Here is a 23,360-nt window from a genome sequence, read left to right as displayed (position 1 = left end):
TCTGTAATATGAAATAAACAAAAGAATAAAATTGGACTTCCTTAATGTACAGTTCCAAATTATTATGAGTTATTGTTATGCCACTACCATTATTATCAGCACAGCAGTTTGGTCCTAATCCTAAAAGATTGCTTGATACATAGAAGGAATGTAAATAATAAGAAAAATATATAGTTTCACCACTGCACATTATGCTGCCTGTTGAAGCAAAGGAGACAAACAATTGAAGACAGGACATGTTAACCTCTGATGAGGCTTTAAGAGCTCTGCCAGTGTTAAGGAAGAAATCCATGATGGAATTAAGAATTAAGCTACTCAAGTCCACAAAGTGTTAATGCAGTCTCTTAACTATGAAATTATCCTATTGTTCTGAATTTATGTTTCTTGTCTGCATGTAATTGGTACCAACTCATTCATTAAAGTAGTGTCTAAGCTGAAGTGTACTGTAGGTCCCCCTGCAGCCAGCCCTGCAGTGCAGGTACCCCTACAAGATTTCTTTATTCTTGATGAGCCTGGGGCTCTTCCAGTAGAGTGTAGGGCAGATGAAGATGAAAAAGGAGGTGAAGTGCACCTGTGTCTGATCCTAATACACAGTCAGGAAATGGGTGGGATCAGCATCTCTATCCAAGAGGTGGGAAGCTCTGCTGGGTCCTTCTCTTTAAATGTAGCCTAGCTGTCTTGCCAACGCTAAAAAACAGGGACCAGATTCTGTCCTGCATGTAAAAGGACTTCTTAGTTTGAAGACCAACTGTAATCTTGAACTCTGCAGTTCCCTATGAAAATTCCAGGACTTGAGTTGCGAAAAATCTGATTTCTTGCCTTGTTCAGATGTGTTTTAAATAGCCTAGCTGGATCTCTTAGCAAGGATGCTGACGCAACTCTAAATAAAACTACGCAAGCAGCCCAGCTATGATGCCACATTAATCTCAACAAGAATATTCTTCCAGTGCAAGTGCTAAACCTATTGCAAGAGTTTACAGAGGAGGAGATGATCATGCAGTAGCTACTTTGTTTAACATTTCTCCACGTCTGTGGCTAACAACGAGTTCTTGAGTGCGCTAGACACTACTAGAAAAGGGAAGGATTTTGCAGCTCCTGGCACTGCATATCATATACCAGCAGAAAAAGCAAAGATTTATTTTTGCTTGCTGAATGAGAGGGAGAATGAAGTGCTGAGAGCTCTGTAACGTTTCATACTCTTTTAGACGCAAAGAGCCAGATGAATATTGTTGGAAAGAATGTGTTTATACAAGAATCATATTTATCTCAGAAGCTGGGGTCCTAACATTAGATGAGGCATGGAGTGAAAAAGCTGAGCATGTAATAACTCAGCAAAATTCCTGCTTCTGCTATGTATTTGAGTAAGCTTCAATTACTTATGTTTAGGGGTTTGTTTTCAGAATGGCTCACATAAAATTTCTTTCCAATAAATATTCGCATATACATTGAGCACAAATAAAATATGTTTGTTAAAGAAAGCATTATTGTCCAACTTTGCTTCGCTTCCCTGAGACAAATGGTCACAAATGGTACTGTTAAAACCCATGCATTTGAGGCTTTCGGAAAAAAAATCATCTCCCTGCTTTTGGATAGAATATCGGCCTTGGTCTCAACCTTGCACTACATTGCAGGTTTTTGATAGTGCAATCTGGATGGATTCTTCTGGGGTCTAAGAGTACATTCCCATGCTCTTTGACTTCATTGATTTAATGGTAAATGGCACATTCTTGGAATGCTTTCAGCGGAAAGATTCTATATAATATGGATATGAATAAGCTTGTGAAATAGTTTGTATTTTAAGTAGAGCTGTTATTCCCTCTTGTTATATTAGTGTGGTTTCTTTCATTCCCATGTTGTTCCTAAAGCTTGTTCTTGTGAGAGATTCTGAGCTATGAGAAATTGGAGTTAAACTAGCTTTTATTATAAACTGCTTTCTAAGAAAAAAAATGAGAGACATTGGAAATTTTCCCATTGCACATCTGTTAGATGTTAGGCCCAAATTTGTTCCCAGTTCAGCTGCACTGGTTTAATACTGGAGTGATTTAATTGAACTCAGTGGAGTTAATCAGAGATGACAAGGCAATAGTTTGTTGCAACATACTTACTGTTTAACTACTGGCAATGGCCATGTCTAAGATAATCTCAGATCAAGAAAATCTTATCATGAAAGGCAGAGAAATCTATGAATAAGGAACACCCTGTTGACAAAGAAACTGTAATGGCCAGAAGTTGGTCCAGAGAGAGCCTTATTCTAGCAGACTTCCACCATCAATCTTGCCTTGCAGTGGAAACCTCTTCTGCATCCACTGCTGCAATCCAGTGAAAGTCCTATTCCAGCGTTGTATTCACTCTGTACTACCTTTGGATATCCTTTCCATTTTAGAAATAAATCTCACCCAGTCTGAGTTCTGGGTTATAAACTGCATGCATGTAGTTCAGTTCACATGCAGATTAGGGAAAATAAAAGTTAGATGGCAATAAAAGTCCTTTTAATGAAGGAGGGGCACAAGCTGTTATCTCCTTCACATTAGTTATCAAAGTCATAGCTGTTAGAAACAGTTCTGTTGGAAAAGAGATGAAAAATAAGACAGATTTGATTTCTGTTAAGTCCTCTTTTGCAAAACTCCAGCAGAGGTAAGGGGAATTAAAGCTGCTCTGCAGAAGCAGCTGAAGAAGTTCCCTCCAACACAAGGAAATCTTAGGCTGGAATAAAGCCAGGAGAGCCAGCCTGGTGACATTAACTCCATTCACAGCATAGCAGGTGTAAAAACCAGGAGACAGCAAGATGCAAACATACCGTCCTCCAGCATAAAAGCTTGGAAACTTCACTTGCTAGAGTATGGCAGAACAAATGTTAACAGAACTGATTTTGCTTACCTGAAGTATTTTCAAGACTTGAGATGCTTTATTCCTAAATAAGGCAAAACTGAGATTATTTTTCTTTAAGGACTGAGATGGAAAATCATGGTTAGAATGAAAAATATGCATGGCAGTGTAGCCGTGCTCTAGATTTAAACCTGAACCAACACACCTGACGTGGGTGCTGCAGCCTTTGTGCAATTCACCATCACAAGGGTTGGCACCAGTTCTGGTTTTGTCCAAGACTTCCACACTGGAATTTGAAAATCTGTCCCAATTCACCACCACCACCACCAATGGCTTCTAAAACAAGACATTCAGATAATCATTTCTGACAAATCAATGTTTTATGATTAGAAAACATTCACTGAAATAATCTTAAACGGCTCTGGGTTTAGGGCTCCTAAAGTTCAGTGCTCAAATCTCCTTTGACTGACCTAAAAATTGTTGGCTGGTGTGCAGCAAGTTGTGCCGTTATTGCTTTTATATTCCCATCTTTGTTTAGCCCTGTAATTCCAGAAATGTTGCAAGCATGCCGTGGTTTAGTTTGTGTTTCGGTTTGGTTTTTCACAGCAGTGAGAGTGATAAGCTCTTATATGGCCTAATTGGGATCTGTCAGACTAGTAGCACTTAATTGCACAGACTTTTTGGCATTCGTGTGCAGCCTTCAAACACAGTGGTTCATGAACAGGACTAACTGCAGCTTATTCATTGCTTTACCATCCATGGTCATAACATTTCACTAGTAGTGCTGCAGAGAACACACTGTATTCCTGTTAATATTACATGACAGCTTGAGATTTTTTGGAAACCTCTTCCCTCAGACTGTTTATCCCTCTACATTTATATTTTTCTAGAGATATGCTTTACAGCCTGTTTACTTACAAAGGTGTCAGAAGATTGTTTACCAATAAAATGTAAATAAAAATATTTAGAGTATATCAGTTGCCAGTAAATTTTCTTAGCCACAGTTTTTTTTAATGTTAAAAATATGTAATGCAAAAATGAATACATTTCAATGATAAAAGGTAAGTTACTTATTGAGGTGTATTCACTTTCTTTCTGCCGACCCCATAATCAAAATAAACTGACAAAACCCACTTATTTTCTCCATTCAAACCAATAGGCTGCACTGTTTGGATTTCACTTCCACAATCCTTTCCCACAGGATTATCACACTCCTATCATGGATAGTCTGGCTGAGCACCAACTGAAAGATCAGACAAATCCAGAATGGCTGTAATCACTGCTTAGAAGTTCTAATTCTTATTTCTCCACTCAGAACTTCAAATATATAACTAGTAGTACCGTATGCAAACATTATTATGATTTTTGGTGGATTTAGGGCACTGGGAAGTGCAGGCAAATTTTGGAGCAAGTTAATGAGAGTGAGTCAAAAACTCTGCAACATGTAAGTAATTTTGCAGGAGGCAGACTAGAGCATGTGAATAGCCATGGAAAATTATCTGAACTAATCAAACCGACTTATCATGAATGAATAGTCTTTCTGTGGAGATAATGAGGAGGGAGTAGACTGGAATGGTGTAGGAGAACTTAAACAAGGAGCTCTGTATTTCATGCTTGTGATAGTAAGTGGCCTTGGGACATTAATTTTTTAATAGCTTTTCTGTCCATTTTTAGTGGTGTTGTCTTCATGCAGACAATTATGAGTCTCTCAAATGATTAGGTGAATTTTATACCACTTCATAAAGAAAAATGAGTATTGCATGAGCTATACTTGATGTTTGTAGAGCCTATTGTGGATCAGTAGCATGGAGATACAGTCTTCTTTACTCAAGGCAGATGGGCAGCACTGATGACAACTGTGGAGATACAAGTACTGGGTGCTATCCCATTCTTCTCAGTCTTAATGAAGACCAACAGAAGGAAAATATCACACTAGGATAGCACCAAAGACTCCCTTATACAAGGCAGATCAACAGCCTCTACAAAGGAAGGTCTCCTCTGTTCTCCACCCCCTCCATCCTCCCAAAAGGTAATCCACTCAGAAAAAGCTGGCAAAGAGATGGCTGTGTATGCCTCATTTCTGTCTCCTAACAAAGCTGAGGAAAGATCTCTGGCATATATGGTGAGAAGCAGCTAACAGTTTGGGAGAAGTTCATTTGAGCTGTCTTGTTAAACAGGCACTGCAAAAAATAATTGGTCTGTTCTTTAGAGTTGGACACTCCTACTGGTCTCCCATGGTCCTTAAGAAGCACAGCAGGGAGAGCAGCCACTCTGCATAGCACCCATTCTCTCCCTAAAAGGAACTGATGGGCTTTGGCTAAGAAGTTAGCCTGGGCTTAATTTAGCCAGAAGTAACTCATACTTTGCATTTTTTAGTCTGTGAGCACCTACCACGGCAATGAGCTATAGCCAGCAGCTTCCATGGATGCTGGTGGCTCTTCTCCCATGCACTGCTGCACGTCAGGGCTATTTATTGGCATAGCAGTCATGTAAGAGTGTCTACAATACATACAATTTTTGGAAACGTACATATCACAACATTATTACAAACACTCAGTGTTGTACCATTTCAGTCTCACAGAGGATATATAGAAGCACTTTAAAAATATTCAAAGCATTTAAAAAGAGGAAGTTTTAAGTACTTGAAATTGCTTGGTAGATTTTCCCATGCATCCCTGATACCCCCCATTGCTTGAGGGAAAAAAAAAAAAAAAAAAAGTAGGTGTGGCTGCAAAGATACATGACCTTGAGTGAGGCTCTGACAATCATATCACGTACTGACGGTAATACAGTACTCAAGTTATCTGAAAAGGCAGAAAGGCATATTTTGGGCCATATCTTGAAGGCCATAAAACACTGTTTTTCAAGTTTCACTTAATTTGTTCAGTGACCCCCTGTGTACCCATGTACCCATGTAAAATGTTGATGGTCAGCTTGACTATGAGTACCTGCCAGAGTGATTCTCAGATTTCTTTTGTTTGTCTCCACTGAAGATGGTCTGCAAGGTGCCCTTTTGACAGTTGTGTCTGACTAGGACATTGTATTTAAACCACCACCTTGTAATGTTCCTGAGGTGGAACAAGGCATATTGATTACTGCTAGAATCTAGTCTTTTAAATAATGTTTTTTAAATCATGACCCAAAATTTAAGATAAACTGTATGATCAGTTTTATTAATCAGGAACTGGTGCATTTCACTGAAGATATACATGTTCCATTAGATTTAGAGAAAGAACTGAGTAACAATTTTAAAGTGTGCTAAATGCATGCTTGCATATTTTCTATTTAATCTCAAAGATTTAAATGATTTTTTTTTTTCATAGCACATCTTTGGGACAATGCATTGCTGTGTTGCTGTGTGTGTTTTAAATTTCAAGATTTTTTTTTAATTATAATGGTGCAAACATGCTTTAGCTAGCACGATTCAACAAGTCTTAAATTAAGCCATAGCTAGTCTTTTCATGTTTACATTTTTGTCACTCTGTGTTATTTTCCAAGCACATATCTTCAGCATTTCTTGTATGAAGTTGTTAAAATCTGCACAAAAAACATATTCTGAAATATGCTTCCAAGACTCTTTCTTATTTTTCTCCATAAATTTTAAGAAGTCCTGTTTATCTGTGTGCTGAAGGATTGCTGCTGGTGCTGAGGCTTATTAAAAATAATTAGCAAATACCAAACTAGCAGAAGTAGAGGGGTTTGTCTGAGACCTGTAGTTCTTTTTAGGTGTCATAGGGATTATGATACCCAACTGGGTAAGGAAAGCTCCCTCCTAACTCTAGAGAGGTGAGCGCGAGGAGGTTTTGGCCATTGACTGGAGGGAAGGGTTCTTCTGGAAGTGTGGTTCCCATCTCCATTTCATCACACAGGAGTGATACTGCTGTTAACTCAGCGCAACCCAGTCTCAAGCCTCTGTCCAGCCTCTGTCCAAGGAAATTCAATTATCCTATTGCTGTGAAAAGATATCTCTCAAAACTGACAGTTTGTACTCCAACTACCAAACCTCCTGGGTGCTGCTGCTGCTCCCTGGGGAATGAGATGCCTGTAGCTTTGCTTGTTTGTTCTGTAATCACTCTTAGAAATTGTTAAGGTAAAAGTAAATGTTATCGTAATTTCTTCTTTAATAAAATAATTACAATTTAACTACTGTTTGGCAACTGCTAGTCAAGGAACAGTGTAGGGGAAAAAAAAAAAAAGTAATGCAGAAAGAAGCAAAGACAAAACAAAAAATCTACCTACATTTTATTTTGTTCTCAGTAGATACCCTGTTTTAACCAATGAACACTCCATCTGAAGCCTGCATTTTTCAAAAACTGAAGCATGGCTCAAAGGCAGCACTGTCATTGTGGGAAATGGAGGTGTGTACTTGAACTGCATCAAGTTCCGGGATCACTATCAATTTTCTTCCCAGTTTTCTTCCCAGCGGTTTACATGCAACTTCACCTCTTTTTCTCAACTTCCCTCCACCTTAGACGTATAATTTCTAACATTTCCAAATAGGATTAATGGCTGATAGGTGGCTGTCATGGCTTTAAAAATGATTATGTTTCTTGGCATGACTTCATGGAGCATCTCTTGCCCCAGTTTAGGTATTTTTTTTCCTAAAAAAAATTATGTTTCCTTAGTATTACTAATTTGTTCATCCATAGTGAATGAAAGAAATCGCTGTAGGCTTTACTGTTCATTTCTCTTTGTAAGTTGGAAGCCGTGTTTCTTAAAAACATATTAATTAATAGCTGTACCTCATACGAATACGTAAATGAAAGTAGTGTATGTGCTTTATTAATAGCACAGAACAGAAAAGAGTAGAAGAAAACAGTTAACCAAACAGCTCTGGCGTAATCATGTTTGAAGGAGATACCAACTTGTGGGAACCAAGGAGCCTTCAAGCACCCATGCTTTGGCTGTGACTTCTAAATTCTTTGCTTCAGACCTGGTGGAGGGTTGGTGGTTTTTTATAACTTCATGATAACAATTTGCTGAGACTGTATGCAGATGGAATTTGAGCAATGACTGTTTCCCACTGAGAAGATAACAACACAAGTAAACAGTACAGGTGGTAAAAATCCTGACAAAGGCAAAGGCTTGCCAGTTCAGGCTGTGCCAAGGCATCCCTGCCTTCCCTGTGCTGACAAAGCGTGCTCTTCCTCCCCGGGTCTTCCTCACCATTTCTCTTTCTCTTTGCCTGATCCAACTACTTTCAGCAGGTTTATTTTTCAGTTTCATTTCTTTGTTTCATCAGCAGTAGTTTAGGGCAGTAGTGTTCTTGATGCTGTGCAGAACACTGTGTCCTGTTGTCAATTAACTAATTTCTCAAATCGTCACTAATTTCAACTGTCAAAGATCAGATATTCAACTGGGGATTGAGGTCATCTCTTCTCTAAGATAGGACTTGAATGAAACAGCAAGCTACTTAGCTAAACAGCTTAAAAGCAGTATCCTAACTCTAATCTTTTGCTAAAGCTATTTCCTTACCATTTCTATTGTATTTTCAATATACATTTCACCTTTTTTTCCAGATTTTCTGTGTATTAAGATCTTAATTTGTTGGGGAAAGTTCAGTTAAAGAGTTTTTTTCTACAGAAATCTCAACCATTTTGCACAAAATAAATAAAATACTTTGAATTTCTGTGATGGTTTGACATCTATGGCATCCACATCTCCATGTCTAGACAGACCTTTATAAATAACCAAAATTAATCAAGAAATTGTATTAAACGATTGTTCTCTCCAGAAGTAAAATAGTTTTATTGAATGCTGAAAGGAAATAGTTTTGATATTTTTGTGTGCCCACACTCTATCATAGTTAATAATGCAAATTTTTTTTATATGATGCTTCATTAAAATTCTTCCTAACTTGCGTAATCCCCATGGGGTTAATAAACTCCATTCTTTTAAAATTAGTTCCATCTTTTCAAGGTATCTAATATGTGCAGAAACCAGACAAAATCATCAAGACCAAAACGAATATGCAAATAGACAGTTTTTCTTCATTGCTGTTGGGTTAACCAGCTGGCATGACAAGAAATAAATTTTCATTGATATTTAATACATTTGTTGCTGCATATGTATCCCTTGATAATTCTTTCATCCTTTTTAAGACAAATGCATCTATATTCACTTTTTAATGCATCTATTCAAAAGTCTGCTGTGGGTTTTTTGTTTGGGGGTGGCACAGGAGTAGGAAGAAAAGCACGGCCCTAGCTAAGAAACATGCACAGGAAGCTGAAAATCTGTATTATTTTGCTTTCTCTGAGTCTTATTCTAATCTCTCATTTTAGATGCACTTTCAGTTATTTCTTGTGCCAGAAAGTAATGAAATAATTAGTATATATTGAGAAAAAAAAAAAGACAGGTTTCTCCTAGGAGTGCTTGCTAATGTCTTATTGTAGAAGCACGTAACTCAGCAGCAGAGACTTTCTGCAATCTAGTTCAGAACTTCATGTACCACATAAAGCAGTACTGTCTGTACAGTGACAGGCAGGGCTTTAGCCAACATTATTACACTGTTGTAGAACCAGAAGCTTAGGTTTTCTCATCTGTAAACACGTAGGAGATCTCACATGCACATAGACATGACTGCAGCAAGCCCATGATTGTTATATCCACAAGCAGATAGTCACAAACTTATGTCTTTGCTTTTACTAATAATGCAGACTTCACCTGAGCATTTCATAGTAATTATCAATGTTTAACAAGAAGAAATTATAGTGCCTCATGTGAATGACCCCTTATCGGTTTTAAAGAAACTAGAAGGCTTTATGGCTTATGTTAGATACACAGAGATCTGAAGACAGCAAACCAAAGGGAGAATAAATACATACACAGACATTAAAAAAATAAATTGCAGACACCACAGAGAAGAAAAAATCTAAGCACTGAAAAAATGTAAACAGTAGATCTGGTAAAAAGCTAATTTACAGGGCCTCAGAGAGGATCCTGGACATCAAACATATTCTGAATCACAGAATGGTTAAGGTTGGAAGAAACTTCTTCACATCATCTAGTGCACATCACCATCACCCCCCTCAAGCAGGGTCAACTAGGGCAGGTTATTAGTTAGCCTTGGTTATTTTCCATATAATTTGGGGGTTCTTGATCTCTAGGCTGTAGTGACTCATTTGACCATCCACATTACGACAGTCTGTACTGAGTGCCATAGCACTCAGTAATGATACTGCTCAGGGTTTGTGTGCTTTCATATAATGTGTTCTTTGGCTCTTTACAAAAATAAGAAAAATACAAAATAAAAGCAAAATAAAAAAGATGGAAATATAAAATACAGGTGTTAGCTTGTGTAGAAGAGCTGACATTGGCTCTTTTCAGCAGCTAAGTAAAACCTATAAGCTCTCCTAGGTACAGAGGAAGTTATAAAATTAGAGTTGAAACCTTTTTAGTGGAGAAAGCAGGGAGGGAGGTCAAAGGTCCATAGGAGCCACATAAACATAAACATGAACATGAAGTTCATTTGTTATTGTCAAAAACACAGATGATTGATGCTGCCGGTGGCCATTCAGGTTTCACATTCCCAGTGGATCCAGGACCTATAAATCTAGGACACATGTTTCAGGATCAGTTAATTTTTAGGAAAGGAGGTATAGCTTCCTATTTACTTTTTAATTCTTTCATCCTTGCTTGTAGCAGTAAGGGTAAAGCAGAAGAGGCAAACTAGCAGAGGTTCAGGGTTATGGTTAACCTGTGAACTGCACCACTGTTGCCTTTCATCACCAGCAATTCAAAGCTCCCTGTCAATAAATGCAGTCTTTCCTATGAGTCTGATGGAAGCACTTTATGGAGGTACTTTATCACAAGTTCATGAAGACAACACAGTACTGATTTATTTGACACAACTCATACTGCTAGCACATCATATTTTTTTTTTTTTTTGCCAGGAAGGCACTAGTTTAAGACAGCTTAGAGGCACTCCACAACCAGAATCTGAAATACTGAAGATGCTCTCCTCAAACTGAAGCCTGAAACTAGTCCCCAGTGATTGGGCCAGATTAGTAGTCACAACAAATTTTTTAACAACCTCTGTTATTCCTGTGGAATGTGAAAGCTACTTCTGCTGTTTCTCCTTGTCTGGAAGGCCTTTCTGTTCCTTCACATAACCTGCATTTGCCACCAGTTAGAGATCAACCTTATTTTTTTTCCCTGGCCTGTCAAACTAATAGTACCTCCTTCAAGAAAAAGTAACTCGCCACTACAGTTTAATAGTACTTTAACTCCCTTTATTATCTGCAGATAGAAAAGGAATAAAGGATCAAAAATAATGTTTTGCTTTGATTCTTCTTCTGGTCCTCTGGTGAAACAGCCACGTAGCCTGCATTGTCTACAGTAAAAGTTTTAAAACTTTCCAATAGTTTTTGAAATCAGTGTTTGAAATAATAAATAGGCTTTTTCCATGAACAGCTGTAGAACAGTCTGCTGATGATGTTCTCCAGAGCATCCTTTCCCACAAGTGACGAGATTTTGGAATCTAGAGAAGATGTGTGGGCACACTTGGCTACCTAAAACTAGACGTAATGGAAAAATTAGATTTCATAATGGATCTGGAGAACTATATCTTCCTATTCAAGTTCATATACCAATCTGGTCCATCTTCAGGACTGCTATCACAAGCAACATTACACAAAAAGAGTATTTTTTTCAGCTAGGTGATATGGAACTATTTCTTTTAGGATTCAAAGGAAAATATTTTCACTCTTCTCCCTGATTACAAGAAAGAAAAAAAAAATGAAAAAAAAAAAAAGAGGGAAAAAAAAAAGTGGGATTACAGAGACTTCTCCAAGGAATCAGTTGCTATAATAATTTCCCCCGATCATTCAGCTCCCCTAAATCTAGTTGATCTAGCTTGATGTAGTACTGTAAAATTATAAAAATGTTGTGCATACAGAAGACAGGAAACCTAATTGTATTATATAAAAAAAGAACTGAGAGTTTTCAGTATTTCCACTTACTACCTAAAGATGGCAAGACCTCTCATTGACTATTTATTTTTTTGGGAGACAAGCCCAGCATGAAGCCAGGCTCACCATCAAAGTGATGGTGTTATGCTAGCAAGCCACATGCACTGGATGGAAGACCTAGGGTTCATGTAGCTTCATCATTAGGCTTCAGTAGAGTCCCTGTTGCTGAAATCTGTACACCGTCCTCATTGATACTAACATAAGGATTTGCAACTCATATAGAGAAAACAACTGTTTGAGCTACATTCAGATGATCTCACGGCACCTTGCTGCTCTCAAGGACCATCTGGCCATAGAAGTGTTAAGAGAAAAATAGATGTCACTTATTCTGTATCAACAGCGGCTCTTCAGAGCGCTGTGCACATCTGCCTCAGAGCCCCCAGTCTTTCCTGGTGGTTCAGAGCCAGTCACCTGGCCTTCCTGGGAACTCAGAGACCATCCCAAGCTGTAAATTCCCAGGACTGCAGTATGAAGGTGCCTAAGGTCTGCAACAAGTCCCCTGTGCTGGCTGCTGGAGAGCATGTTCAGGGCTCCCGTGTGGAGAGGGTATCTCAGCACAGAATTTATTAAAACAGTCACAGCCTCTGTAAGGGATTTAAATTCTTTCTACAGCTAAAGTAGCTAGTAGTAAGTTGCATTTAAATGATCAAGTCAGTTTGATAGCTGTTCCCACCACAAAAATAGTTACAGTTTTGTCTAACCAGAAGAGGAGCACAGAATGGAAAGATTGGCATATGACATACCGAGTTCCTGCAGGGGTTTTAATTTTCACATAGTCTTAAACTCATGGAGCCTAATGAGCTTAACATTTTGGCCAGTTGCACAATTTAGAAATTTCAACAGTGAATGGTTTTTGGACAGAAAAAAGATGTTCTCACAAATATGAAAAAGTGAACAGATGTTACTATTGGTGCTTCCAACGCCTACTGACAAAAAACATCTGTGTCGAACTTCCTGAATTTTAGGATCTTGAGAACACTCCCACACACACCACCAAAAGCCATTTGAAAACAATTGGGCTGGCAGATCAGTTTTCGAGTCTATTACTGAATGTTCCAACAAGAGCAGGTGCTGCTTGTTGTCTTGTCTCTAGGAGCCTGGCTGGCCAAGCAGTAACCGTGCCGCTACCCGAAACAGGAGCGCCGGCTCCCTCCATTATGCAAGGTTTAGGATTTGATGTGATTTAGTAAAAGGCATAAAAAACAGTTGATCCTAGTACAATAATCCAAATAAAATGAGCGGGGAAAAAAAAATGGCAATGTAGATGCTAGCAGATTTGAAGAATTATCACACATTTTTTTTGCCCTGAAAATTGTCTGGCTTTTGTAATTCTGTCAAAACCCATGTTGAATGAACAGAATTTTCTTCTGTTTTGAAAACACACTCATAGTGCTAAATATGTCTGAGGCGTTTGCTGTCCCTCAAAATACTCAGTCAAACATTTGATAGGTACCATGACCAAATTCTGCCCCTTTATATAAGCATGATACAGCAGCTGTCACGAAGTAAATGGGAGTTCCCTGCTTCCTCCTGCTCCACACCCTGCATCTTAATATTTGTCTGGTTGGAAAAGCAAATTTGGCAAGATGTTTTTTGTCTCTAGTGAATTTTTTGTTTGACTAAAAACTACCCTTTTCCAATTAATTAAATGCTAATGAATGTTTGCAAGGATAAATCAATGCCATTTTATTGCTCTGTAAAACATCACTAGCTCATGAGCTCAACTTCACTGCTGATGTTTAAGTTCATTTCAAATAACATCTCTACGTTATTTTAGTTAACTGTCTTAGAGAAAGCTTTTATTTGGAACTCAGGGGGGCAACACTTACATGTCAATATAAGTGTGGTTGTTTTGTTTGTTTGTTTGTTTGTTTGTTTGTTTCTGTGTTAGACTGATGCTCTTCATTTCACCAATATAAAATGAATAGCTCCATTCATCACACTTCCACTCTCATACTAGCCCAAAGCACCTGCCACAGTGTCAGGCCAGCCCCAGCTCTGCTCACTCTGCACATTTCTGAAATGTGATGATTTTCCCCTTAACCTCCAGCTAGAGCCCCTTACCACAACTTTAGCAGAGCCTGATGTCAGCAGAAATTTTGGTATGCTTTGAATAAGGATGACAGAAATTGAGCTAAGAAACTATGCAGAAGTGGTGGCACTTATGTGACTCTTAGTAGCCTAAAAGAAATATGAGTAGCCTGAAAGGAAGTAAGGTAGGGGCCAGATGATATGGTTGTAATAAGTGAATATACTCTTGAGCGCATGGCATTATCATCATCTGATCAGTTGAAACATTTCTAACTTCCAAGAAAATCCCACTATTTTGCATCACTACCTGCCAAATTCAGTAAATTGATTGCATTTACATCCAGCTCTTTTTTTTCAAGCAGCATAATTATCCCACTCAAGTTTATTTCTTCATCCTAACCATCAAATATGCAATTGATCTTTTAGGGTGTTACCTTCTTGCACAGTTTAGAAAGCTACAATGTGGATTAATTTAGAAAGCAACAATGTGGTCAATATTTGAGCTAGGCACCTAAGCTCCTTTTATAGACAATGAATTAAAATGGCCACATTCAGTGTGTATTCATCTGGACTAGTTTGAATGTCTACATTAGGATATACCATGCCATAAGATTTCACCCTCGCCTGAATGTAGCTTTGGCTGACTACACTGAATGTAGGCAGATAAATGACCACATGTGCTCAGTAAATACAATCCTGTTTAGAAAAATGATGCCTTTCAAGGCCTTTCAAGTCCTGTCACATAATTCAGTAGAACGTGCTCACCAGATAGATATATTTGCTAATATATCTCAATTCTGTTTCTAAATATCCAAGCCATTAAATTACCAAGATATAAAGCAGGATGTGAATTTACAGCCTGTCAGCCCCAACTCCACCGCTAGTGCTGGCATACATGCTGACCTTACTGCAGCTGACTTCTCAGTGGTGATGGGGTAAGGAACTTTCCATTTACTGCACAGTATGAACATGAATGGTGGGAGGCTTCACAAGCACCTGGTGCATTGCAAACACAAATCTTAATTTACTTGCCACCTCGTAACTTGTGCAACTACACTCTGGACTTTCAGAGTTATTCCCTTCACTGACTCTGCAGACAAAAACACTATGTCCTTCTTGCCCATCACTTCATGCCTATATCTTCTCCTTTCCTCCATGTAATGACCTTTTGAAGACAGGACAGAAATCCTTGTGAGTTTTGTTTTGTTTTGTTTTTTGTCTAGACTCGTCCAGTGTTTATCTTCAACAGAGCATTGACATGGTCCCAATATCATTCTTTCTGCAGCAGCTCTGCAAAGCACAGAAAGCATTTCTGACATGTAATTGTATGTGTTTTGTGACATGAAGAAACTTCTAACTAGTTCTTTTGAGTGCTTGACCTACACATTCCAGCACATATTTTGTTTTATGCATGTTTTATCTTCTTGGGTGACATAGCAACTTTCTGGAAGATCACAAATTAGATCAAACCGTGGGAACAGAAAGCAGTACAAAATTATTTCATTTACTGACTACAGAAAAGGACTGTGGCTTCTTTCATAGTTCTTTCTTAAGGAGACTTAATGTTTGTTCCTTCCTTAACAAAAAAAAATAATAATAAAAAAAAATCTGCAAGCTGAATCACTGCTCTGGAATTAACATTAATGTCATTTGGTCGCCACTGTCCTGAGAGAAAATGTCACATGTCCAGACAATATAGTTGAAAGAACAGCAAATTGTTACCATGCCACTAGGCTGAACTGGCTTCATTTTTCAGTTATTTTTAACTTAAAGTCAACTTTATAATTTTCTGTTTACTTTTTGATATAAATAAAACAGCTTTTTAACAAATGAGAAGGAAAGCTTTCTCTGAGAAAATGAGCTAGAATGTGAAACTCAGCTAAATAACCTTCTGTAAAGTAATGAAAGAGAACTTCAAAACAGAAATAACCATATTGAACCATATGGTTCAATATGAACCATGCTTAGTACATAATAACCATATTTAACCATATTTAGTACATATTTAAATATACTTTTTTTTAAAGTCTGCTGAGTATTTCAGTGCTACTCTTGTGTTTTAGCATTGAATACCCAGCAGGTTAAGGCACACGAGAAAGGTTTGCCTCTTTTGCTAATCAATATTCCTGTGAGATCACAGAAGTCCACCCCTTCCTAATGCTGGTAACCACTTGGTTGCAGACAGCAAGATGCAGATTCAGAGCATAAATGCAAGAAATGCCCATAGCTCCAGCTGCACCTGCATGGCTGTGCCTGAAGGCAATGCCTGGTGCCACCTAAGGGGCAGCATCCCGCTCCCATGCACGGGCCAGCAGTGTGGATGGATGCTCCAGACACTTCTCTCCTTGCTTTCTTTCCTATGTGCCTTCTAGAATGCCTTTTCCTGGATTAACACTTTAAACCAGCTCAGAAGTTGTTAATTTCCCATCTAACTGATTTTATTCCCTGGTGAGTTGCCTTCTGTTCTGCTTGCCGATGTCTTTCATTAGCGGGGCTGCATCGAGGTTCTTGCTGTCGCTTCCCTTTCCCATCCATTCTCAGAGTAACCGTGCGAGGCCAAGCCCTCTTGCGAAAGTCCGAGCTCATGCTTGGCCATCACGGTCAGATCCCCCTTCCCGCAGGAAGCGAACTTGTCCTTTCACAAATGACCTTTCTGAAATGTCAGGGAATCAACCTCCTTTCTTCTTGTCCACTGTTAAACAAATTATGGTCTACAAGGGTCATTTTCATGTGGGGAATACTGAATCATCACATTCCATATACCAGAAGCTGTTGCAAAATAAAAGTCTGTAATGAAATACAGCAAAATGGGCTCAATTACCGTGAAGCTCTGCAGTAACTCTGGTTCTCTCTCTCTCTCTTCATTATTGCAAATCACTGATTCTCTCCATTCTTTATATCTAAACATTGGTAAATAGCTTTCTCAGTGATTCATGATGAACGTTTTGTATTTTAAAACCTCCAGAGCAGGAACTGACATTCATTATGCCTTTATTTGTATAGAAGCCCCCAAAATTGGTTGTTTTCAAAATCAGCACACCTTCGTCTACCAGTTTTGTTTCCATGGTGTAAATTTCACAGTAAATTAGAAGGAAGAAAGTTTTGCAACACAACATCTCTCTTTCATTTGACTGATCCTACAAGAAACAAAAACTGAAGTTCAAGCTGCAATACATGAACATTTAGTACATATCTAAAAGTCTGTTCAGGATCTTCTAAGTCCACTGGGACTGAATTGCAAAATGCAGTGATTAAATTCAATGACAACCCTGACAGCGTTTTCTTTCATGCACGTCATTGGACAGGGGACAATGTATATACAATATTGCAAATATTTTCTGGGAAGATTTCCTCCAGGCTTCCTAAATTTCTGACCTCTGCTCCTCCCTGTAAATAGCTTTTGCACATGGCTGTGCTGGCCACAAGGACTGTGCGAGACCTCTCCCAGTCAGCTGGAGTCACAGGAAGAGCGGAGCGGGGACTGCCTATTTGGGAGTGTATCCTGACATTGGTAGCTTTGTAATGTGTCCGAATGGTAAAGGAAGTCCTGTACAAGAACAAAAAGGAATATAAAATTCCTTGTTGGTCTTCAAGATATTCCATCCACCCACTTTTTCCTTTTCGTTTCACATGCTCCCTCTGAGCTGTTTTGCCATAGTATGCCATGCATGTATGCTATGCATGTTCCCATAAGCCTTGTAGCTCCAGCCTGTAAATCTAGTGGCAGTAAGGGGCAATTGTGCCATGCAGAGTTCCAGTGCCCCCCAGCAAAATGTGAAGCCTTCTTCTGGAGAGACATTTGGGCCAGAACACATTTCTGCAATACTTTTTCAGGTGAGAAAAGGGAGCACCAGAGAAAGTGCTTTGTGAGTTACCTAAAATATGACAGCCAGGTACAACATATTCCCATAGGCTTACCTCTTTTTTTTTTTTTTTTTTTTTTTTTTTTTTTTTTTTTAACCTGGAAATATAATCCAGACACAATTTCACAGCTTTGTAGAATTTTCTAGGACTTCTGAACCTCCAGGAGCACAACCAGAGTAGTAGCATGCATGGCATATTTTACACAGGGGTATTCAGGACTCTAATAATTGAGTTGTGCTGTATTTGACTGAACCTTTCAAATTGATTGTCTTTACTTAAATCTCCTTAATGACCTTTGCAGAAGAGCACATGTTCTTAGGTCATTTGTTAATGAAGAGAGGACATACTTGTTCAACAAAAGATTTAACATAAAGAAAGTAGAGTAAAAGCTTACATGTCTGAGTTAACAAAGGTTAATAAAGCTAATCCAAGCTTTATTAATCCAAGGTTAATAAAGCATAAGCCAAGATGTGAACTGGCTGAAGAATTGCACAAACTGTCATAATATTAACTAATTCTCCAGCTCTGTCTCTAGCCTCGTGATGAACAAGTCCCAGAAGGATTGGTTACCTTGTCTTTATTACAACTAATATTAAATAGTCCACCCAAGTGTCTCAACAAACAAGTGATTTAATAATAACCAGGAAAGCATGGGGAAGGGACACCGGCACTGCCCTGCTCTCTTCCTCATTTTCCATTCCTTGTTTACTTCTTCCTCCCTACCAGACAAAAAGATGGGAGTGCAACCCCAAACAATAGGGGTGGTATTTTATATATGAATTAGAGATACAACTGTGTCCCATGCAATGCCAGCTTTGGAGTATTACAACTCCCTGCAGAAAGCTATGCACAGGTTCAATAATTATAACCATAACCAGCATTTTGTCAAAAGTTACAACTGAAAACGTACATTCATTCTGTCTGCTGTGTGCTTCCCCAAAAATGTAAGCAGATATGAACCAAAAAGTCATTTTATATGTCTCAGGTGGGTGAGTGGCTTCTGGAATTGGTTTTCCTTTCATAATTCTGTTCTCTTAATAGTTCTGTCAAATTAATCTCCTTTGGCTTTTATTTACTTCAATATAATAAAGAAGTGACCTTTCCAGTATGCAGAATCCATGGTTTACTTTCTTTGTGGAAGGAACTGAAATGTTTCTTCCCAGAACCTCTCAAGATTAAATTGAAACTAGAGCCAACTCAAATCCCTAAAATTGAATTTGAATAATTTTTCTATGTTCTTCGCAGATGTGTGAGATACTTTTCATCCATTTTAAAGGTTCCTTCCCAGATTTCTACATGTGGGAAAGGATAAACTCGCTTAAGTATTTAATTAGATTTTAAAACTTTGTAGTATGATGGAATTTTTAACTAGATAAAAATCTTATGCAAGAGCATAAGAATAGATACTGAGATGGTGTTCTAAAAAAAAAAAAAAAAAAAAAAAAAAAAAAGACTACCGTGCATCTTTTAGAATGGATGAAATATTATCTGTAATTTCCAAAAAAAAAGGCTGTTCCATGGTATATGTTCATTTGTACTCACTCAATCCCTTTATAGTTAAAGATAGGTAAATCAAGAAGAAGTCAGAAAAGGCTTCTTTTTCCTGACCTTGTACCTTGGAGCTCACACTAGTTCCCGTTTAAATCATTATTCTAGTGCTTCTAATCAGCAGCTTTCAATTTGAGGCAGGTAACTAACAAAAGTATGGCTATTGCGAACATGGCTAGATAAGGGTTTGCACCTCCATAGGATAACAGAGATTCACTGATTTTAAAAGACTGAAAACTGCTTATGTGGAGAAAGCTGCATCTGTAGTAGCCAGCTGCGACTGGTGTAGGAAAATGAGCTGCTACTTGCTCAGATGTGTGTACCTTTTGTCAACAGGAATCATTGCGTGTGTACTCATATAAGCTTTATTTCTTCTCAATCCGTTGAATTGAAAAATGGAAATATGTTGGCCTTCTAAATGGCAATAATCCCCAAAAGCAGACTTCCTTTACAAGTACAGAAGCTGTATGAGGTCAGGCTTGGTTATAAGTACAAGAGAGATCATCTTCTGTGGTGTCAGCTCAAATACTAATCCATGGTATCCTTTGGTAATGCACCTAACCCATCAGTTCTGTCAAATTAATCATAACGGTATAGCAAAAGATCTGCATGATCAAGGATCCATACTGGTGACTTGTCCCTGAGGAAGAACATGTAATTCACTCTTCATACTGGTTCATTCCTAGTCTTTTTCCCAGAAAAATAAAATTAATAATAATAATAATAACAATAATAACAATAATAATAATAAAGAAGAGAAGAGAAGAGAAGAGAAGAGAAGAGAAGAGAAGAGAAGAGAAGAGAAGAGAAGAGAAGAGAAGAGAAGAGAAGAGAAGAGAAGAGAAGAGAAGAGAAGAGAAGAGAAAAGAAAAGAAAGGAAAAGAAAAGAAAAGAAAAGAAAAGAAAAGAAAAGAAAAGAAAAGAAAAGAAAAGAAAAGAAAAGAAAAGAAAAGAAAAGAAAAGAAAAGAAAAGAAAAGAAAAAAGAAAAGAAAAGAAAAATATTTGCACTGAGTTTTGTACTTTGTTTGGTTATCTCAGTTTCTCAGTATGGACTTGTTTGATATTATATAATGGGGTTTAAAATATAAAAACTACCAAAACTATTGTGACAGCATTTTTCCACAAAAACAGTATGAAAAATGATATTTATTTTTTTTAACTAGAAGTACACTATGTTTCAGTCATGGTGTTTATTTTGTAGTTTGTGATAATAAGACAACTCAACTTCTCAACTACAGGTGAGAAGCTCAACATGAGCCGGCAATGTGTGCTTGCAGCCCAGAGAGCCAACCACATCCTAGGCTGCATCCAAAGCAGCATGGCCAGCAGGGCAAGGGAGGTGATTCTCCCCCTCTGCTCTGCTCTCGTGAAACCTCACCTGGACCCCTGCATTCAGCTCTGGGCCACGCAGCACAAGAAGGACATGGGTGTATTAGAGGAAGGCCACAAAGATGATCAAAGGGCTGGATGGAGTATCTGTCCTATGAAGACGGGCTGAAGGAATTGGGGTTGTTCAGCCTGGAGAAGAGAAGGCTCCATAGAGACCTTAGAGCATCATTCCAGTACCTAAAGTCAGCCTACAGGAAAGTTGGGGAGGGACTCCTTATTGGGGAGTGTAGTGATAGGAAAAGGGGAATGGTTTTCAACTAAAGAGGGTAGGTTTAGATTAGGCATTAGGAAGAAATTCTTCCCTCAAATGGTGGAGAAGCACTGGCAAAGAAGCTGTGGATGCCCCATTCCTGGAGGTGTTCAAGGCCAGGCTGGATGGGGCTTTTGACAACCTGATCTGGTGGGAGGTGTCCCTGCCCATGGCAGGGGGGTGGAACTGGGTGGTCTTTAAGGTCCTTTCCAACCCAAACCATTCTGTGATTTTGTGATTTTCTGCGTGGTTGACAAATACATTTTGAAACTGTGTCACAAGTGGGCCTATCCTTTAATAGGAGAATAAAAGTTCGCCTAAAATCAATTAAACATTGTTTGGTAGCTTGTCTACTGCTTTCTGAATACAAAGAAATTAGGATTAGGATATCTTCGTGTTCACTTCTTCAAGTCCCCACGCTGTCTTATTTCACTTCTCAATGACAATCTCAATGACATTAAATGAAGTTGAACGACTGCATTTCTTGGAGAGAGACTACATTCATTTTTTAATTCTTTCTTTCCAGGCATGGGTGAGAGTGGAAAAGGAAGTAAGCTGTTGTAGGAAGATGGGATAGGATATATTTTACACTATTTTTAAACTGTTGCATTATATATTTTATACTGATGTTTTTATCTTTTTTTTTTTAATATAAATATACATCTATTTGTTCATGTTTTCCTATAATTTTTGCTTTGTGAGATATTAATGCTGTTGCAGAATGACCTGTGAAAATCTAGCTGCATTTTAAAAATACTTTCATTAGAACCTGCTTCATTAGAATGTCTTGTTAAATGGTGCTTTGTGCCATTTAAGCATTTCTCTCCAGAAAAGACTATCAATTTACTATTACTGTCATTAATGCAGTGAGTACCACAGAGCATACAAAACACATGTGCCTTGGTGACACTGCATTTGGAATGGTTTTCAAATACTTTGGTTCACGGATCTCAGACATACTGTCACAGCCCCATTATTTAAACCACCATTGTGTCATTTCAAAATGATTTTTTTTCCCTTGTGATGAGCCTTGTGATGTTGGCAGTCAACAGAGAATTATTTTTAAACAATGTTTGAAATGGCTTGAAGAGTGTCATTAGGGTTGCTCTACCAAACCAGCTCTGGAAGGGAACTGTTAATGATAGGGAAACCTGCATGCAACATTTCAACCTATGTGGATGCCATACCCTAATGGTGTTGTCTAATAATTTTCAGGCTCCACTGTTAAATAGAAATACCATCCCCAAAAGGCAGAAATGCAGGCAGAAATTCATGACATTCAGTATCAGCCTCCTTCTCTTGAGAAGTCATTCTACCTACTCCAGACAAAACACTTTTTTCATAGAGTAGCAGCAAATGTTCAAGTAGTGAATACTGATTTGAGAGTTCATTCCCATGTATTCATTTTGTCATGCACAATGTAGTCACTTTGCTGGAGTTTATGTATGGTGTTTCCAGATGACATTCATCAGAATCTGCTCTTCTGGAATGAAAAGAGATTCTGTTTATTTTCTCTTGAAGAGATTGACTACACTGCAGGAGTGATAACTAACCCAGCTTCACACATCATAACTGTTCCTAAATAAATGCTTTTTTATTACTTTTATCAGGGCCAGCCAGGACTCCTTGGATCACAGGGGTTCCCTGGACCACCAGGATTGATGGGGATCCCAGGTGTGCAAGGTCCCAAAGGTCACAAAGGTGAAAGAGGACATCCAGGAATAAGTGGACCCAAAGGAGAAATGGTAACTTTTGAATATCAGATGTTTTAGCTAATGAGCAAAATACTAGACAGAACATCATTTTAATTGTGCTGTTTCACTCTAGGGGCTAAGAGGAGTCACTGGATTCCCAGGGGCAGATGGCGTTCCTGTAAGTATCCGGTTACCTCATGTTTAAGAAACTACCAACTGCAAATATTGCAGACTGGTTTAATGACTTTGTACTTTAATTAAAGTCTCTGGGCTGAATTCTGCATCAGCCACATACGCGCTGTTAAACTAAGGGCATTTGCTAAAGTAAGTGGAACTGCAGATGCACAGCAAAAGAATAGAATCTGTGTTCCCGCTCATTCCCTCTGATAATTAAGGTCCGTTTGCTTTGTCCTTTGGAGAAATCCTCTTGTAAAAAGGGACAAAAACAGAAGGAAATTTCTTGTGTCCCTGGAGGTTACCCAGCTAAGTGTGTTCTTTTGTAGGAAAGAGCTGTGAGATAAGTTCTCCACATCTCCTAGGCTAGTGAGCAAAGGACACCAGTGGGTCATGCCTTAATTATTTCAGAATTGTAAAGTACATAGAAAGACCAATAAATGTAAGAATACTAACCATTGTTATTTGGTTTATATCTCATAAAGCTTGCATGAGATGGTCTTAAAAAAAACTATTTATCTCAAAAACTTTGAACAAATTGTCCAGGTCCATGAAACTGAAGCGTTCAAAGAGGAAAACTGGGTAAAGTTCACAGCACAGTATTTTCCCAGCTT

At 38.3% G+C, this 23,360-nt stretch overlaps 1 protein-coding gene across 1 annotated transcript in view; it reads left to right on the top strand.

Moving 5' to 3' along the window:
• Positions 1-23,360, top strand: part of COL4A2 (collagen type IV alpha 2 chain) — a 135,421-nt gene that overhangs the window by 62,178 nt on the left and 49,883 nt on the right. Inside the window, exons 4-5 of the mRNA XM_082761364.1 lie at positions 22,489-22,623; positions 22,706-22,750. Of these exons, the coding sequence (XP_082617490.1) occupies positions 22,489-22,623; positions 22,706-22,750 (180 nt within the window). The remainder of the gene's footprint in view (positions 1-22,488; positions 22,624-22,705; positions 22,751-23,360) is intronic.

This window comes from Aythya marila (assembly GCF_965140915.1).
Source record: "Aythya marila genome assembly, chromosome: 1".
Taxonomy (NCBI): Eukaryota; Metazoa; Chordata; class Aves; order Anseriformes; family Anatidae; genus Aythya; species Aythya marila.
Note: the sequence above shows the minus strand (reverse complement) of the source record. Positions and strands in the feature narration are given on the sequence as shown.